Source organism: Melospiza melodia, chromosome 14 (assembly GCF_035770615.1).
Source record: "Melospiza melodia melodia isolate bMelMel2 chromosome 14, bMelMel2.pri, whole genome shotgun sequence".
NCBI lineage: Eukaryota > Metazoa > Chordata > Aves > Passeriformes > Passerellidae > Melospiza > Melospiza melodia.
In genome coordinates this window covers 10,176,167-10,188,938 of record NC_086207.1, presented here as the reverse complement: position 1 = coordinate 10,188,938, position 12,772 = coordinate 10,176,167, and the positions used below count along the sequence as shown (strand labels likewise).

Sequence of the window (12,772 nt, the reverse complement as noted above, 5' to 3'; positions counted from 1 at the left end):
CCTGAAGAAACTGGCCCTGTGCCCACATTGGGAAAACTGCTGGCAAGGGGGTGTCACAGGTTTTTGAGCATGCTGGGCTCCATGGCTCTCCTGTGCCCCTGGAGCCCACAGTCAGAGTTGGTGTATGTGAAGCTGCCCCTGCTCTCAGGCTGGACTAGCAGATATTTCCTTTTTTCAAATCTCTTTGTCATTTGTCAAGGACAAATCTCTTGAGGGGGTTTTGCTTCCTTCTTCATACCCTCCATTTTCTGCCTCCTTTTCTTGGCCAGAGCCCTGACCTCCCTGAAGTCAGTGGGTGTTTTGTCCCTGGATCTTTTGGATCCTGCTTTTCCCCAACATGTGCAAGTCTGTCTTTGGGCAGTGAAAGGCAAAGCAGCACAGTGGCCTTACTGTTCTGAAACAAAGTGGTTGAAAATCCTCATTGGTTTACGAAAGGAGTTGATTTATGTAACTGATGCCTATGTGGGCACTGATGTAAGATGTGAGGAATTACTTGGTGTGGGCACTCCTGGAACAAGGGCTGGATGTTCAGGCTGTGGTTAATGGCTCCAGAATGGGAGGCTAGGAGTCCACATGGGCTTATTGAGGCTGTGGGGAAGGCAGTGATGGTGCTGATAAAGATTCAGCAGGATGGTTCAGGCTGCTCTGGGGATAAATTAGGCAGCTGTTCCATCATCTTCTTCCCAGCTGTTGAATCTCAAGCCAAGGTAGCACGAGCTGTACTTTGCCTGCCTTAGTGCAGGAAGGGTCAGGCCAGTTACGTGGCAGCTGGTTGGAGAAAGATCCGGGGTGTTGAGCAGCACCATGAAGTATTACTCACAAACACCTGGTATAAAACTTGTTCTTTTTACTCACTGTGAAGTTGCTTCCAAGTTACACAACAAATTCCTTAAGAGGCAAGTTAGTGTGTTGTGCCAGGGGAGGTTTCAATTGGCTGTTAGGGAAAATGTCTTTGCTGAAAGGATTTTCAAGCCCAGGGACCTCATATCCCTGGAGGGATTTAAAAGACGTGTGCATGTGGCACTTGGGGACGTGGTTTCGTGGTGGGCTTGGCAATGCTCAGGTAGCAGTGGGGCTTGATGGTCTAAGAGGCTTTTTCAACTTTCACACTTTTATGATTTCCAGTCCAGTCCAATTCCAGCCCTTTGGTTTGGTGACAGCCCTGGGGCTATTGTGCACAGGGCCAGGTGGGTGCTGGACAACTGGGAGCATCTGCTTGGCCCCAGGTGCAGCCAAGAACCCCAGGGTAGTTGAGATGAATTTATTTCCTGACTGTGGTGTCAAAGAATAAATCCTTGAAGATTCAGCTTTGATTCCTTCTATCAAAACTAAATCCTGGAAGCAGTTTGTTCCCCCTTGGTTTGGTGTGTATGCCACTGCTGAGTCTGCTTGGAGAATTGACTAAGATTATCTGTTCCTGCTCTGTGTAAAAAGAAGGAGTTTCTCTGACAGTTTCTGTGTAAGACAGCCCAGTAATGAATCTGCTGGACATGTAGCCCCAAAAGGACTTGGAACCTCACGTAGTTGATGTTCCTCCCATCTCCCCCAGTTCCTGGGGATTTTATTGGGGTCTGTTAGCTGTAAGCAGCACAGGCAAGCTGCTGGAAGATGGGAAGGATGACAATGTATGTTCTCAAGTTTCCAGTAAAAGTACAACTGAAAAAGTGAATCACAGCTTCCCCTCTGGAGCTCCTTGAAGACTATTAGAGAGGAAACCCGGCAGCTTTCCAGAGCAATACACAATGGTTTCAGCTGAGAGGAATGAAGGAGGAGAAATCCTGCAGCTCCTTCACAATGACTGAAGGAGTTGTCCTTTGGGGTGCTGAGCAGAGCTCAGCTCCTGTGCTGCTCAGCTGCCCTGCAGAGGATGGATCCAACACCCCACAGTTATTGGGGGAGGTTCACAAGCCTGGGAAGTTTGAGGCATCAGCTGTAGCTGCTTCTAGACTGAGTTCAGCTTCTGGAAGGCTGATGGCCATATCAGTGGTAACAATCAGCTGTGAGCACAGTGATGTGCCATAGTGGGAGGTGAAGAGCAGTCAGGAGGTGGGCAGGACCCTGGAGCCACCCCCAAAGAAAGGGGATGAAAATAGCAATGTGATTATTCTGGTGTTTTGTGCCTGCATGGTGACAGCAGTGACCTGGATCCAGGTTGGCACTTCCCCAGGTGATAAATGTTAGTTTTTAGAGGATGGAGAAATAAGAAATTTGGTAAGACACAGGAATTCTTGCAACTTAAAAGCAGCTTGACAAACTTGAGAGTGAGGCTTGCAGATCACTACCAGGTGAAAAAACATTCTGGTAAAATATGTGAGCATATGCAAGTAATCTTTTGAGAATGACTGAGACTCTTAGAAAGCAAATGGTGGGATAAAAGGTGTCTGCAACTTTGGTTTTTTTTAGTGATGTCCTGTTTATGGGTCCATTTCCTACCAAGCCCTGTGTGGAAGGCCTTGCACGAACCTAGGTCAAGTTATTTTTCTTGGGACTGTCCTGGATGCCATTAAGAGAGCAGAGTGGTGTAAGTGCAGGGTAATGATTTCCACATAACTGCCTTTAATCCCTTATAGCACATCTGAGAACACTTTTCCTGTCCTTGAACTGTAAATTAAACAACTTGGAACATTTGAGTGATGCCTGATCTGTTGCCTGTGACGTATGAGAAATGTGTTGGGATTTTGCTGTTGCCTAAACACAAAGCTCTGACTGTTGGTAGGGTGAACCTGCTCCTGGGGTGGGGGTCTCTGCTGGCCCCCAAGTCCCCACTGCTCTGGGGCTTGTTCTGGGGGTACAGGGGACCCCCCTACTGCTGGTCCTGTGAGCATGGGATGGATGTTCCTGGCAGCTGGGGTTGGGGTGTGAGCTCCAAGCATCAGCCCCTCCTGCAGTAGCTGTCTGTAGCATTGTTCTCTCAGGCAGAGTAATCTCTTAATTATTTGGATTATTTCAGATTACTTGGTATTTTGCTGTTCCCAGGGAAAAGAGGGAGGTCTCTCTGTGTAAGCATAAATGCTCATTAAATTTCCAACTTGACTTTCTTTTTGGTGAGGCTGGTGGTTCTCCCATTCGCCTTAGCTTTGCCTTTCAAAGTGCCAGGTGGAGCCCAGATTGTGCTGTATCAACTTGTTTCAGTGTGGTTCAGGTGGAAGCTGGGGCTGATGTGAGCCTGGCTTTGTTCACACTGTTGCTGGAAGCTGTCAGAGCTGGTCTCAGTTATACCAAGAACTTGTCACTCTGCAGAACTGATAGTGAAACCTTGAGTTTAATCATTAAAGCATTAACCATGAATGGGCTTCTCCATGTAAACTGAAGTCTGTCCATGTCTGTCAGTAAGTGTAAACATACCCATCATGCCTTTTGGAAAGCACAGGTTTATTTGTTTTCTGCTCAGACAGTGTGATCTCTGTCAGGGATATGGGGAGCTGGGTGTGCTGGCAGTGCTGGTGACTAAATGCCATACCTTCACACAGAAAGAATTTACTGCTATTGCTCTTATCTTCTGCAATCAGAATCACTTGCTGAAGCTGTGTTCTTATTTACTGGCAGGTTGAAGTCTTTGGGGATGCTTTAAGCTGTGTTTGGCATGTGGGCTCCAGAGCTGAGAGGGGGAAGTCGTCATGGACCCTCCTCAGGGCACTGTGAGCTCCCCTCAGGCTTGCTCAGTGCAGGGGAAAGCACAGAAATAATAATGGTGATCCCTGCCAATGCAGTTAGACAACTCCATTGTTCTGGGCCTCCAGATTTGATTTTCAATGTGGAAGCAATGTACACAGCACCAGATCATGGCAAACAGCAAGTGGGGATTGCTGGGAATGCTGATGTCCCTGGGAGAAACAGTTTCCTTTGTCCCAGTTGGACAGACTAATTTATAAGTGAATTGTCCCAGCCTAAAATCAAATAATAACACTAAAGATAAATTACCAGAACAGGATACCTAGCTATGAGAGTAATCACTCCTTGTTGAAAAAGCTGTAATAGCAGTAGTGAGGAAAAAAAGCTGAAATCCTCAGGGGCTGGATCCAAAGTGTGTTCAGGTCAGTGGGAGTCCCTGCATTTGGTAGGTTTTGGGTAGATTTGTAAAGGCAGCTTTGTATGTTGACCTGTGTAGCTGCAAAATACCAAAGGTAAAAATCTCCTCGAGAATTCCTGGGTTAAAATCATGCTCCTTATTTTTCAAACTTGGACTCTGCAGATAATTTAACTGAAAGCAAACATGGTATGTGGCAGGGGTGAGAGTCCACAAAGGATGCTTGGATGCATCTGTGCCCATGGAACAACAGCTATTTTTGTGAAGTGGTGCATGTACAGAGTGTGATGGTAAATAGAACAGTTTCCATGTTGAAAGCTTTATCTTGAACTTACTCGAGTTTCCATCTTCCAGCTTAACCTTCTTGCATCCTGAGAAGTCTGGATGTACCTGCTGGACCTTGCCCAGGCCCCTGGGACTCCCTCATACCCTCAGTGCTGGAGATGACATTCCAGCTGTGTCCCCAGATGCCTTTGTGGGGAAAAAATGATCAGGCACATGGAAAATCTTTGGACAGTGACAGTATTCTGCTCTGCCTTGGCAGGACTGAAGATGCATTTGGGAATGGAAACTGTATTTTTAGGGCTTTTTCTATCTGGCAACTGTTGAAAGGGTCAGGATGATTCATACAGGGTGGTGAAAGCCTTCTCCCTTAAAGGTGTTTATGGAATTCCTGATGTGGTCTAGTACACAGGCCTGCCAGGGGTTGCATCTATATATGTGTATATATATATCTATACACATGTGTAATCAGAATACTTTCTGGATTCAGGGCCAGAATAAAGGGACAAAGCCAGGAATGTGCAAAACAGGAGCCACCAAGAGCCTGTGTTCTGATTTCTTCAACCAAAATAAGTTTGTCTCTTTAACCTCAAACTAAGACAGAACCTTGTAGTTCAAGGATGGTTTTGAGCTTTAATAGAATGAAACTCATCTTCTCTATTTATCATTGTAATGTTTCTGAGGATAATTTTGCACAATTGCAAATATAATATAAACCTGCCAAGGAATTAATAGATGCTATATATATATATATATTTGGCTTTTTCCTTTTTTGGCTTGTTGTTTTGTTTTTTTTTTTTTTTTTTTAATTTGTTTAATTGCTTTTTTGTTTTGTTTAAGGAGCCTGTTTCTTTCTTTGGGATTTTCGTGGGTTTTGTTTGTTTGAGGGGGAGCACTTTGATTTGGGCTTTCTCAAAAGCAATTCAAGTAGAGTTTACCTTATTTCCCACTGCAGATCTGAAGGGAAGACCTGGTCCCCCCCTGTCCTGGAAGATGGCAAGGCTCAAGCATACCGGATCAACATCGAGCCAGACCCACAGGTATGGCAGCTGCAGCCCTGCCCCACTCTGCTGCTCTCCCAGCTTGCTTTGGGGGAGAGGACATCCATGTCTGGAGGCTGGAAAGCCCTGTGCTCCTTCCAGAAGTGAAGGAGTTTCCATGTGTGATGTTGAAGTTCTCTGCAGGTCTGTCTGTGCTTTTCTTGGGCTGGTTCCATGGTGAGCCAGATCCTGAGCAGATCTGGCACAATCCCATCTGTGTCATTGCCTTCCAGCCAGGCCAGGCTTTGCTGGATCAGCCTGCTGGGGACACAGGATGGCCGGGCAGCACGTGGAGGGTGGCATCCAGCACTGACCCTGTGAGGCTGTGACCAAGCTCAGAGTTAGTGTTGTTTTGGATGGAGCTCTTGGGAGTCCTCTGACTGTCCAGTGCCTGCCCTTCCCAGGGTACAGCATGTCCAGGGTCTGTCTGCATCTGCCTCAGCTGGTGTGCCTCTACCTTGGCTGCTTCCAACATCTGCTGCACCCTCCCAGTCCCGTGACAGTGATTCACGTCCCATGATGGTGGCTTTCTTTTCTTTTTTTTTTTTTTTTTTTTTGGAATGTTCTCATCTTTTGTGTTGTTTTGGGTTTTTTCTCTCACTCCTTCTCTCTGTTTTGCAGCTTCTCTCTTTCCTCTGTCCTCAGCTCTGTTCCCTGGAGCCTTCTACCTGTATCCTGCCCTGCCTTACTACCCTGTCTCCTGCAGCAGCCAAGTGGTGGATGGAGCTGAGCAGGTCTTCCCATCTTTTCTGCCCATTTCTGATGGCTTGTTACCAAGGTCAGAGGTGACTCTCATTCTTCTCCTTTGGCTTCTTGATGGAAAGAGGAATGGGGTTTCTCTTCTCCCTCTCTTCTTATAAGGTACCAGATTGTCAATTTTTGCATGTGCTGGTCCATGTTGTGGAGATATCTGGGGAACAAGGAGGAGACCAGGAGGATAGATGGGCAGAGGGCAGCTCCTGCTGTCTGGTTCCCCTTGAATGTGTGCTGGGCTGGTGCACATGCTGCCAGCCTTCCCAGGGCACTGAGGTCATGGATGGCAGAGCAGGAGCCTGCTGAGGCTTCTCACTGCTGTAGGTTGGCCACCCCTCCCAGGGCAGGGCAGAGGCCCTGGGGCTGCCTGCAGCCTTCAGAACATCAGAGTCTGTTAGTTCAGGCTGACAGAATCCCTTGTGCTTGCCCCCAAAGCATGTGAGCTCCCTTTGGCTGATGCTGAGTGTTCAAATATTGCTCAGATGGCTGTCTCCTCCACAGAGGTGGTTTATGTCATGTGCTTTTCCTTGCTTTTTCTCCAGCCCTTATAAAATGCCTGTGTGCAAGGTCTGCTGGTTTAGCTCAACTTTCCAGAGAGGCTTTTAGAGTGTCCTGATGAGGGCTCCAGGGTGCCCCCTCAGCCCTCCCTTGGCTCACTTCAGAAGGATTACAAGAGCTGAAGGGTGGAAGAGAGGGAATGATGCTGTAAGGAGTGAAGTCTCCTTCAGTGAGGAATGGGGAGAAAGTCCTGGCAGCAGAGAGCCCACTGAGTGATCAGGATGAGGGTGAGATCCCCCAAACCCCATAAGAAATGGACCAGAGTGTGAGGCCATTGGGTCTGTTGGCCATTCCAGTGACGTGGAGTTTGCAGATATTCTGCATTTCTGCCCAGGACACACCAGCAGCAATGGCAGAGCTGCCTGGTACCACACACCAGCAGCACACGGGGCTGTTTGTCTTTCCTTCCCTGACTCACAGCACTGGCTGATGTGTGAGCTTGGGCCCTGCATTCTGGCCATGTTTGCTTCATTTATCAATTACAGCCATCTTTTCTGACAGATATTTTTTCTTACTAGGCTTTACCTATGAATAATATTAAATGAGGAACAAATGTGCAGCAGTTCCACTGCCAGATACAACTTCCTGAGGTTTAATGCAGATTGGATTTGAATCTGACTATTAATATATGTTACATATGGATCTTTTTAAAAATTAGACACTTTTATAGAATATAATGAAGGGGATAGGGGTGGACTATTCTGAATCCAGACCTACACTGAATATATATAAATCTGGGGAGTAGGTGTGCAAGGCAGATGTGTTTGTGGTAGGGTACTGAGAGAGGTGTGTGAACAAGGGTACACAACTACAGGCAGCAGATTCCTGCTCTTGCTCTTTTTTTTTTTTTTGTGCCTATATCCATGTGTTGTCTTCCTTAGTGGCTTTTTGGGTTTCCCAGAGAGGAGGTGAAGGTGGTTCCCTGCACACCTCCAGGTTGCTGTGCTGGCAGCCAAGGTGTGTTGGTTGACTCTTCCCCCCGCAAACTGCCTCCAGTGTGGTTCATGCTGGCAGCCTGGAGCACATGCCAGCAGCTGTGCATATCTTATCAGTGTTATCACTGATGTCCTCTGACCTGTGTGAGGCTGAGGGTCACCATCGGCCCCCAAAGAGAGCCAATCTTTGCTGCAGGTGCCAATCCCCTGGGAGCAGAGCTCACAGGCAGGGCTGGGGTCCCTGTGGAGCAGTGCCAGGTGACCCAGGGCTGTCCTGTGCTGTGTTCATTCAGCCCCTCTGGCAAAGGCACGTATGAGATTGTGAGAAGGAAAAATCTCATTGTAAAGTAATAACTTGGCTCAGTATGTGCAACCTTTAGGTGCACTTCCTTGCATCTGGAAAAAAGCAATATGCTTTGAAACACAGGGAAAAATTTCTGCTGGAATTCTGCCCTCAAATCACAAAAAGAGTTTGGGGGTTTGTCCCTGAAAAAGGTTTTGAGATTTTTACCCCAAGTGGCCTTTGCAGTAATAGGGAGCGCATATCCTTTCTTCTTCCAGGTTTTGCTCTGTATGCTTTTTCATCATACTGGACAAAGATCTGTTGAAAATCTTGACTTATGACTACAGTAACTCTTGACTGAAACATGTGAGCATAAGCAGAATGCCTCAGTCTGAATGATTTGTAGGAAAATCTGTATTTCTGTTATTACAGTTTAGGTTTTTAGGTGTAATCTTTGTCTTGAAGGCAGTGAAATTTGTAGTTACCTTCTGTGCAAGAGAACTTGGAAGGTGTGGAGTAGCTGGTGAGTTTTCCTCTCCCCTTTTTCTAAATCTGTTGTGGTTTCTCAGTTGAGCTTTCTGGTAAACCCCTACTCAGAGTCCAAGAATGTGATCAATCCTCCTTATTAAAACTTTGGTTATTGCCATGACTGTGGGAAATAGCTGCCCTCAAACTGTAGAAGCAGGAACTGGAGAGCTGCTTTTTCACAATTAGCAGGAACAGCACTGAACAAGATGAGTGAGTCACTTTGGGGAAATATTTTTAAAAGCAGACTTTGGTTATCAGTTGGTTTTGCTAGATGAGTCTGTCCTTAGCAGGAAGGACCTACAGAGGAGGCCACAAATGCAGTGATGCTCAGACTTGCAACCTAAAGAAGGGCTTGCCTGTCTGTTGGACCCAGAGATGGGTGGAGGTGGGACCTACGGGGATGCTGGGCACAGCTCAGAGCTTTCCATTTTCAAGATTTCCATCACTCAGACATGACATCACTGCTGACATGTTGGGATCCCCAGTCTCACTTGGCCTGGTGTTGGTGTCCCTGTGGGCACTGGTCCCAGCCACTCTTCCCCAGCAGACAGGGGGAGTGGTGGCACCCATCCATCAGTTTCTGGAGATCCCATTGTTATTGGCTTCCTGTAGCATGGGCTTGCTAGTCAAAATATTGCCATGCAGTGCTAATAAAAAGAGAGGATGTTTATTTTGTTGTTCATTCCCAAACTCCAGAATTGGCAGCTCTTTGGCCCAGGGGGGCTGGAAATGTGGGCTCTGGGCTTTGGGGACTCTGTCAGTGCTAATTGACAATAGATCAAGTGTGTGGGTGGGAGAATAATTGCAGCAGAAATTAAATTGGCAGCACGTAGCCAGAGCTGGAATAGGATGCAAGTCCTCCCAAACCTGGATGCTTGGCTGAAATAACTCCATGGGATGAAAGGCTGGGTTTCCTCTGGCAGTGCAGACAGCAGAGGCGCTTCCCACAGTTATCCAGGGGAGCAGCCTCCTGGTGCTACTGAGCTAGCAGAGCCGCCCCATGTCATTCTCAGGGGATGGATGAGGGAGGTGCAGCAGCACTCTTGCTCCTCTCTTGTGCTCTGTCCTGAGCTTTCCCATCCTGACCCCCTGACAGGGAGGGTGAGCTCTGGGCAGTGAAGAAGAGCCACAGCCCCAGGGGAGCTGCACAGGAACAATGAGAAGGCTGTTTCTGCTCATCATTTACCAATTATTTTTCCTATGTGTTACTCTGTTCTTGACCCCCAGGTCTCAGTCCACAGAAATTTGTTGTTAGTTTGCTCTGACTAAAATCAGGTGCAAGTTGTGTGGCTTGCTGTGTGAAAATGCCAGCCAGAATGGGATGAAGAGGAATTGGGATAAACTTTTGCATCTGTTGTAACTGTTTGAGCTGCCTAATCCAGGCAGTGCTGGGTGTGAGCTAGGCCAGTGGAAACGTGAACACACCTTTGTTTGCTCTTGTCAGAGGGGCTCAGGTGTGTGTGGTTGCAGGGCTGAGGACCTGCCACCTCTCATTGCACATGGCATCCACCCAGCATGGGCTCTGCAGCATCATTCCTGGGAGCTTTTCATACTTGCCCTGACTTCACAAATAGTATCACTGCTGATCCTGCTTGCTCCTAACTACATAAATGAAATCACATGTGGGCTTCAGGGCAGTCTGAGCCTCTGGTGCCCCAGCTCTGGGCACCCAGGGACAGCAGTGGTGTCTCATGGTAGAGCAGGGAGGGTAGTTGGCTGCTATCCTATACCTTAGAACTGATTTTAACACCTTTAAAATGTATTAAATATGCTCATATTTACTTTTTTTTTAGATTATATATAATTTATTTTTTTTTACTAGGGGTGAATGTCTCCTTATTTAATTAACTGAGTAATGGATTTAAGTTAACTTTAATTAGATGGAGTGTCGTTTTAAGTTTTCTGTGGGTTGCTGCCAAGCAGGAAACTTCTATGTACTTCTTTGCAAAAGCCTGGCATGAGCCATGCTGAGTTCTGTGAGCTGGGGGTTAAAGCCTCCTGGCTGGAGAGATGGAATTTCCTTTCTCAGGCAGACTGACCATCCTTCCTCCCCTGCTCTTGGGGCAGGATGGGCCATGCCTGCTTCTGGGAAAGCTCCTGCTGTGACCCCCAGTCCCAGCCAGCAGGGACACCAACCAGCACTCTCCTGAGGAAGGAGGGAAAATGTCTGCTTTGGGGAAAACAAAGGATGAGCTCATGCCCTGGCACGAACCCGGCTCCCTTCCATGGGAACTTGCAGCTCGTTGTTTGAGGACTGATTCAATAGCAGAAACATGCTGAATGCTGACAGCCACTGTGGGTGCATCAGCTCTGGGTGCTCAGGCAGCATTTCACACCCAGATAATGGGGTTTTACACTACAAAAAACACTAATCTAATTTACTGGGTGGAAAGGTTACACACACATAGCATGTGCACTTGTGTTTTCTTTTGGCTGTTTTATAATATTGCATCATTTGAAAGCAAAGGAGTTTTCTGAGTACCATTGTAACATCTTGAAGCTGTAACCTTTTATGTGAAATTCTCTGTGTGTGTCATAGGTAAATTAGCATCTTTAAGTGAGTTTTGATAGTCCTGGTATATGAAAGAGGCAAAACCAATATTAGGATAAAGGAGGGAAAAAATGGGAATGGAAACTTCAAAATAGTGTTTTCTTCTGTCCAGGTAACTTGAATAATTTGTTCTCATCAAAGGTACATAGGAATTATCCTGAAATGATAACAGTGTGGGTTGGTTTGGGACAAAACAAAATGCTGTTGGATTAAGTGCTAACACAGACATATACTGTGTTATTTACTTGATAACATCAGTTTCAGTGATGACTGCATTAACACAGCTAAGGAAACTGCTGTTGTGTACTCAGAAGTGCCAGGTGTTTGGAAGCACAGGTGTAGCTCAGTGGTTCTGTTCTTGTCCATCAGGAAAAACAGCTTATTCCCTTTCACTTTTCATTCTGTCTCACTTAAGAGGAATTAACTGCTCTTGGAGGCCACTTGAGTGGAGAGAGCCATCCCCAGTGGCACAAAGAGGGATGCTGGAGGGATGCTCACTGTGGTCCCTCAGGATGATCAGGCTGAAGCAGCTGCTTCCATCCCCTAAAGCAGCTCATGCCACAGAGGGCTGGGAAAGGCGAGACATGTTTTTGAATCTACCTGAATTTATCTTTTTTATTAATGAGGAAAAACAAAAGGTTGGGACAATCCAAAATGAAAAAATATATCATCCTGTTGCTTTTGCTGTGTTTTCTGGTGTACCTTATCCTGGCTTTTACAGAAGGAAGTGTTCAGATAAGCCATGCTGGTGAAGTAGGCACCTTTTGGTTTTAAGCATGTAATATTTTTGTAGCCTGAAGCTTAGCTTGTTGCCAGTGAAATTTTTAGTTTCAATTAGCTGCTGATAATGATTATGGAAAGAAAATCATAACGTGTGATATGGTAACACCTGAAAATGCAACAATTCCCCAACTCAGAGAGAGGGGAGTGACAGTAAGCTGGAAAACATATCAGGGCATAGTCTGTCAGTGTTAAGCTCACCAGGTTTGTCCTGTAAGGCAAACACCAGATTGTGAGTAAAGTGATTCAATGGAAACACAGACTGAAATGGGAGCAGCAGCATCTTCCCTGGGAGAAAGGAGGCAGACAGGAGGGAGGTGGACACTTGCTGTGATGGTTCCAGGGTTTTTTTCCATCTGTAGTGGATATTATTTTCTGTCAGTGGGGAAGTTAATCTGGGCATCAGTCCAACACCTGCACTGAGCAATGCCCTCCTGTTCCTGAGCTTGGAAGGTGACCCTGAGCACCTGGATCTAGGACAGTCCTCTCTAGGGTTTAGGCTGTTGTTCAGCCTAGCTCTAGTGAGGTGGTCACCCGGCAGGAGCTTGCTGCTGCTGGGCAAAGGAGGAAATTTCAAGGCTCTTCTACCAAGACATTCATACAGAGTTCTCCTCTGTCTGCTGGGTAAATGCCCCTCACACACTTGATGTTAGAAATGTGCTCTCTGCACTGTGCGGGCAAAATAAATGCAAGCACATTTTAATCTTGACAGTCTTAGGTAACTTTTTTCCATTGCTGAGGATTTTTAAGAGACTGCTGGGGAGCCAGGTAGGTTAAAGCCCTGGCATTACAGCTCGAGTCTCTCCTGAGCTCTTTAATTTGCACGAGGGTGCAGCTTCTCCCTGGAGCTGTGGGAGGAAACATCAATAGGAGCCTTGCTGATGGCCATCCATCCACATGGCTGCTCCAAGGTGGAGAAATGTTACTGCTCTGTGCGTGAGAGATTTGTCCCTGGGTTAAATGTGGGCTATGCCTTGTGCTATGCAGAATCACAGAATGGTTTGGGTTGAAAGGGGCCTTAAAGCTCATCTAGTT

General features: G+C 46.7%; 1 protein-coding gene across 1 annotated transcript in view; it reads left to right on the top strand.

The window, feature by feature from the left end:
• The window catches only part of PDLIM4 (PDZ and LIM domain 4), a 44,548-nt gene that overhangs the window by 16,427 nt on the left and 15,349 nt on the right, over window positions 1-12,772 (top strand). Inside the window, exon 3 of the mRNA XM_063168643.1 lies at window positions 5,265-5,349. Coding sequence (XP_063024713.1) covers window positions 5,265-5,349 — 85 coding nt within the window. The remainder of the gene's footprint in view (window positions 1-5,264; window positions 5,350-12,772) is intronic.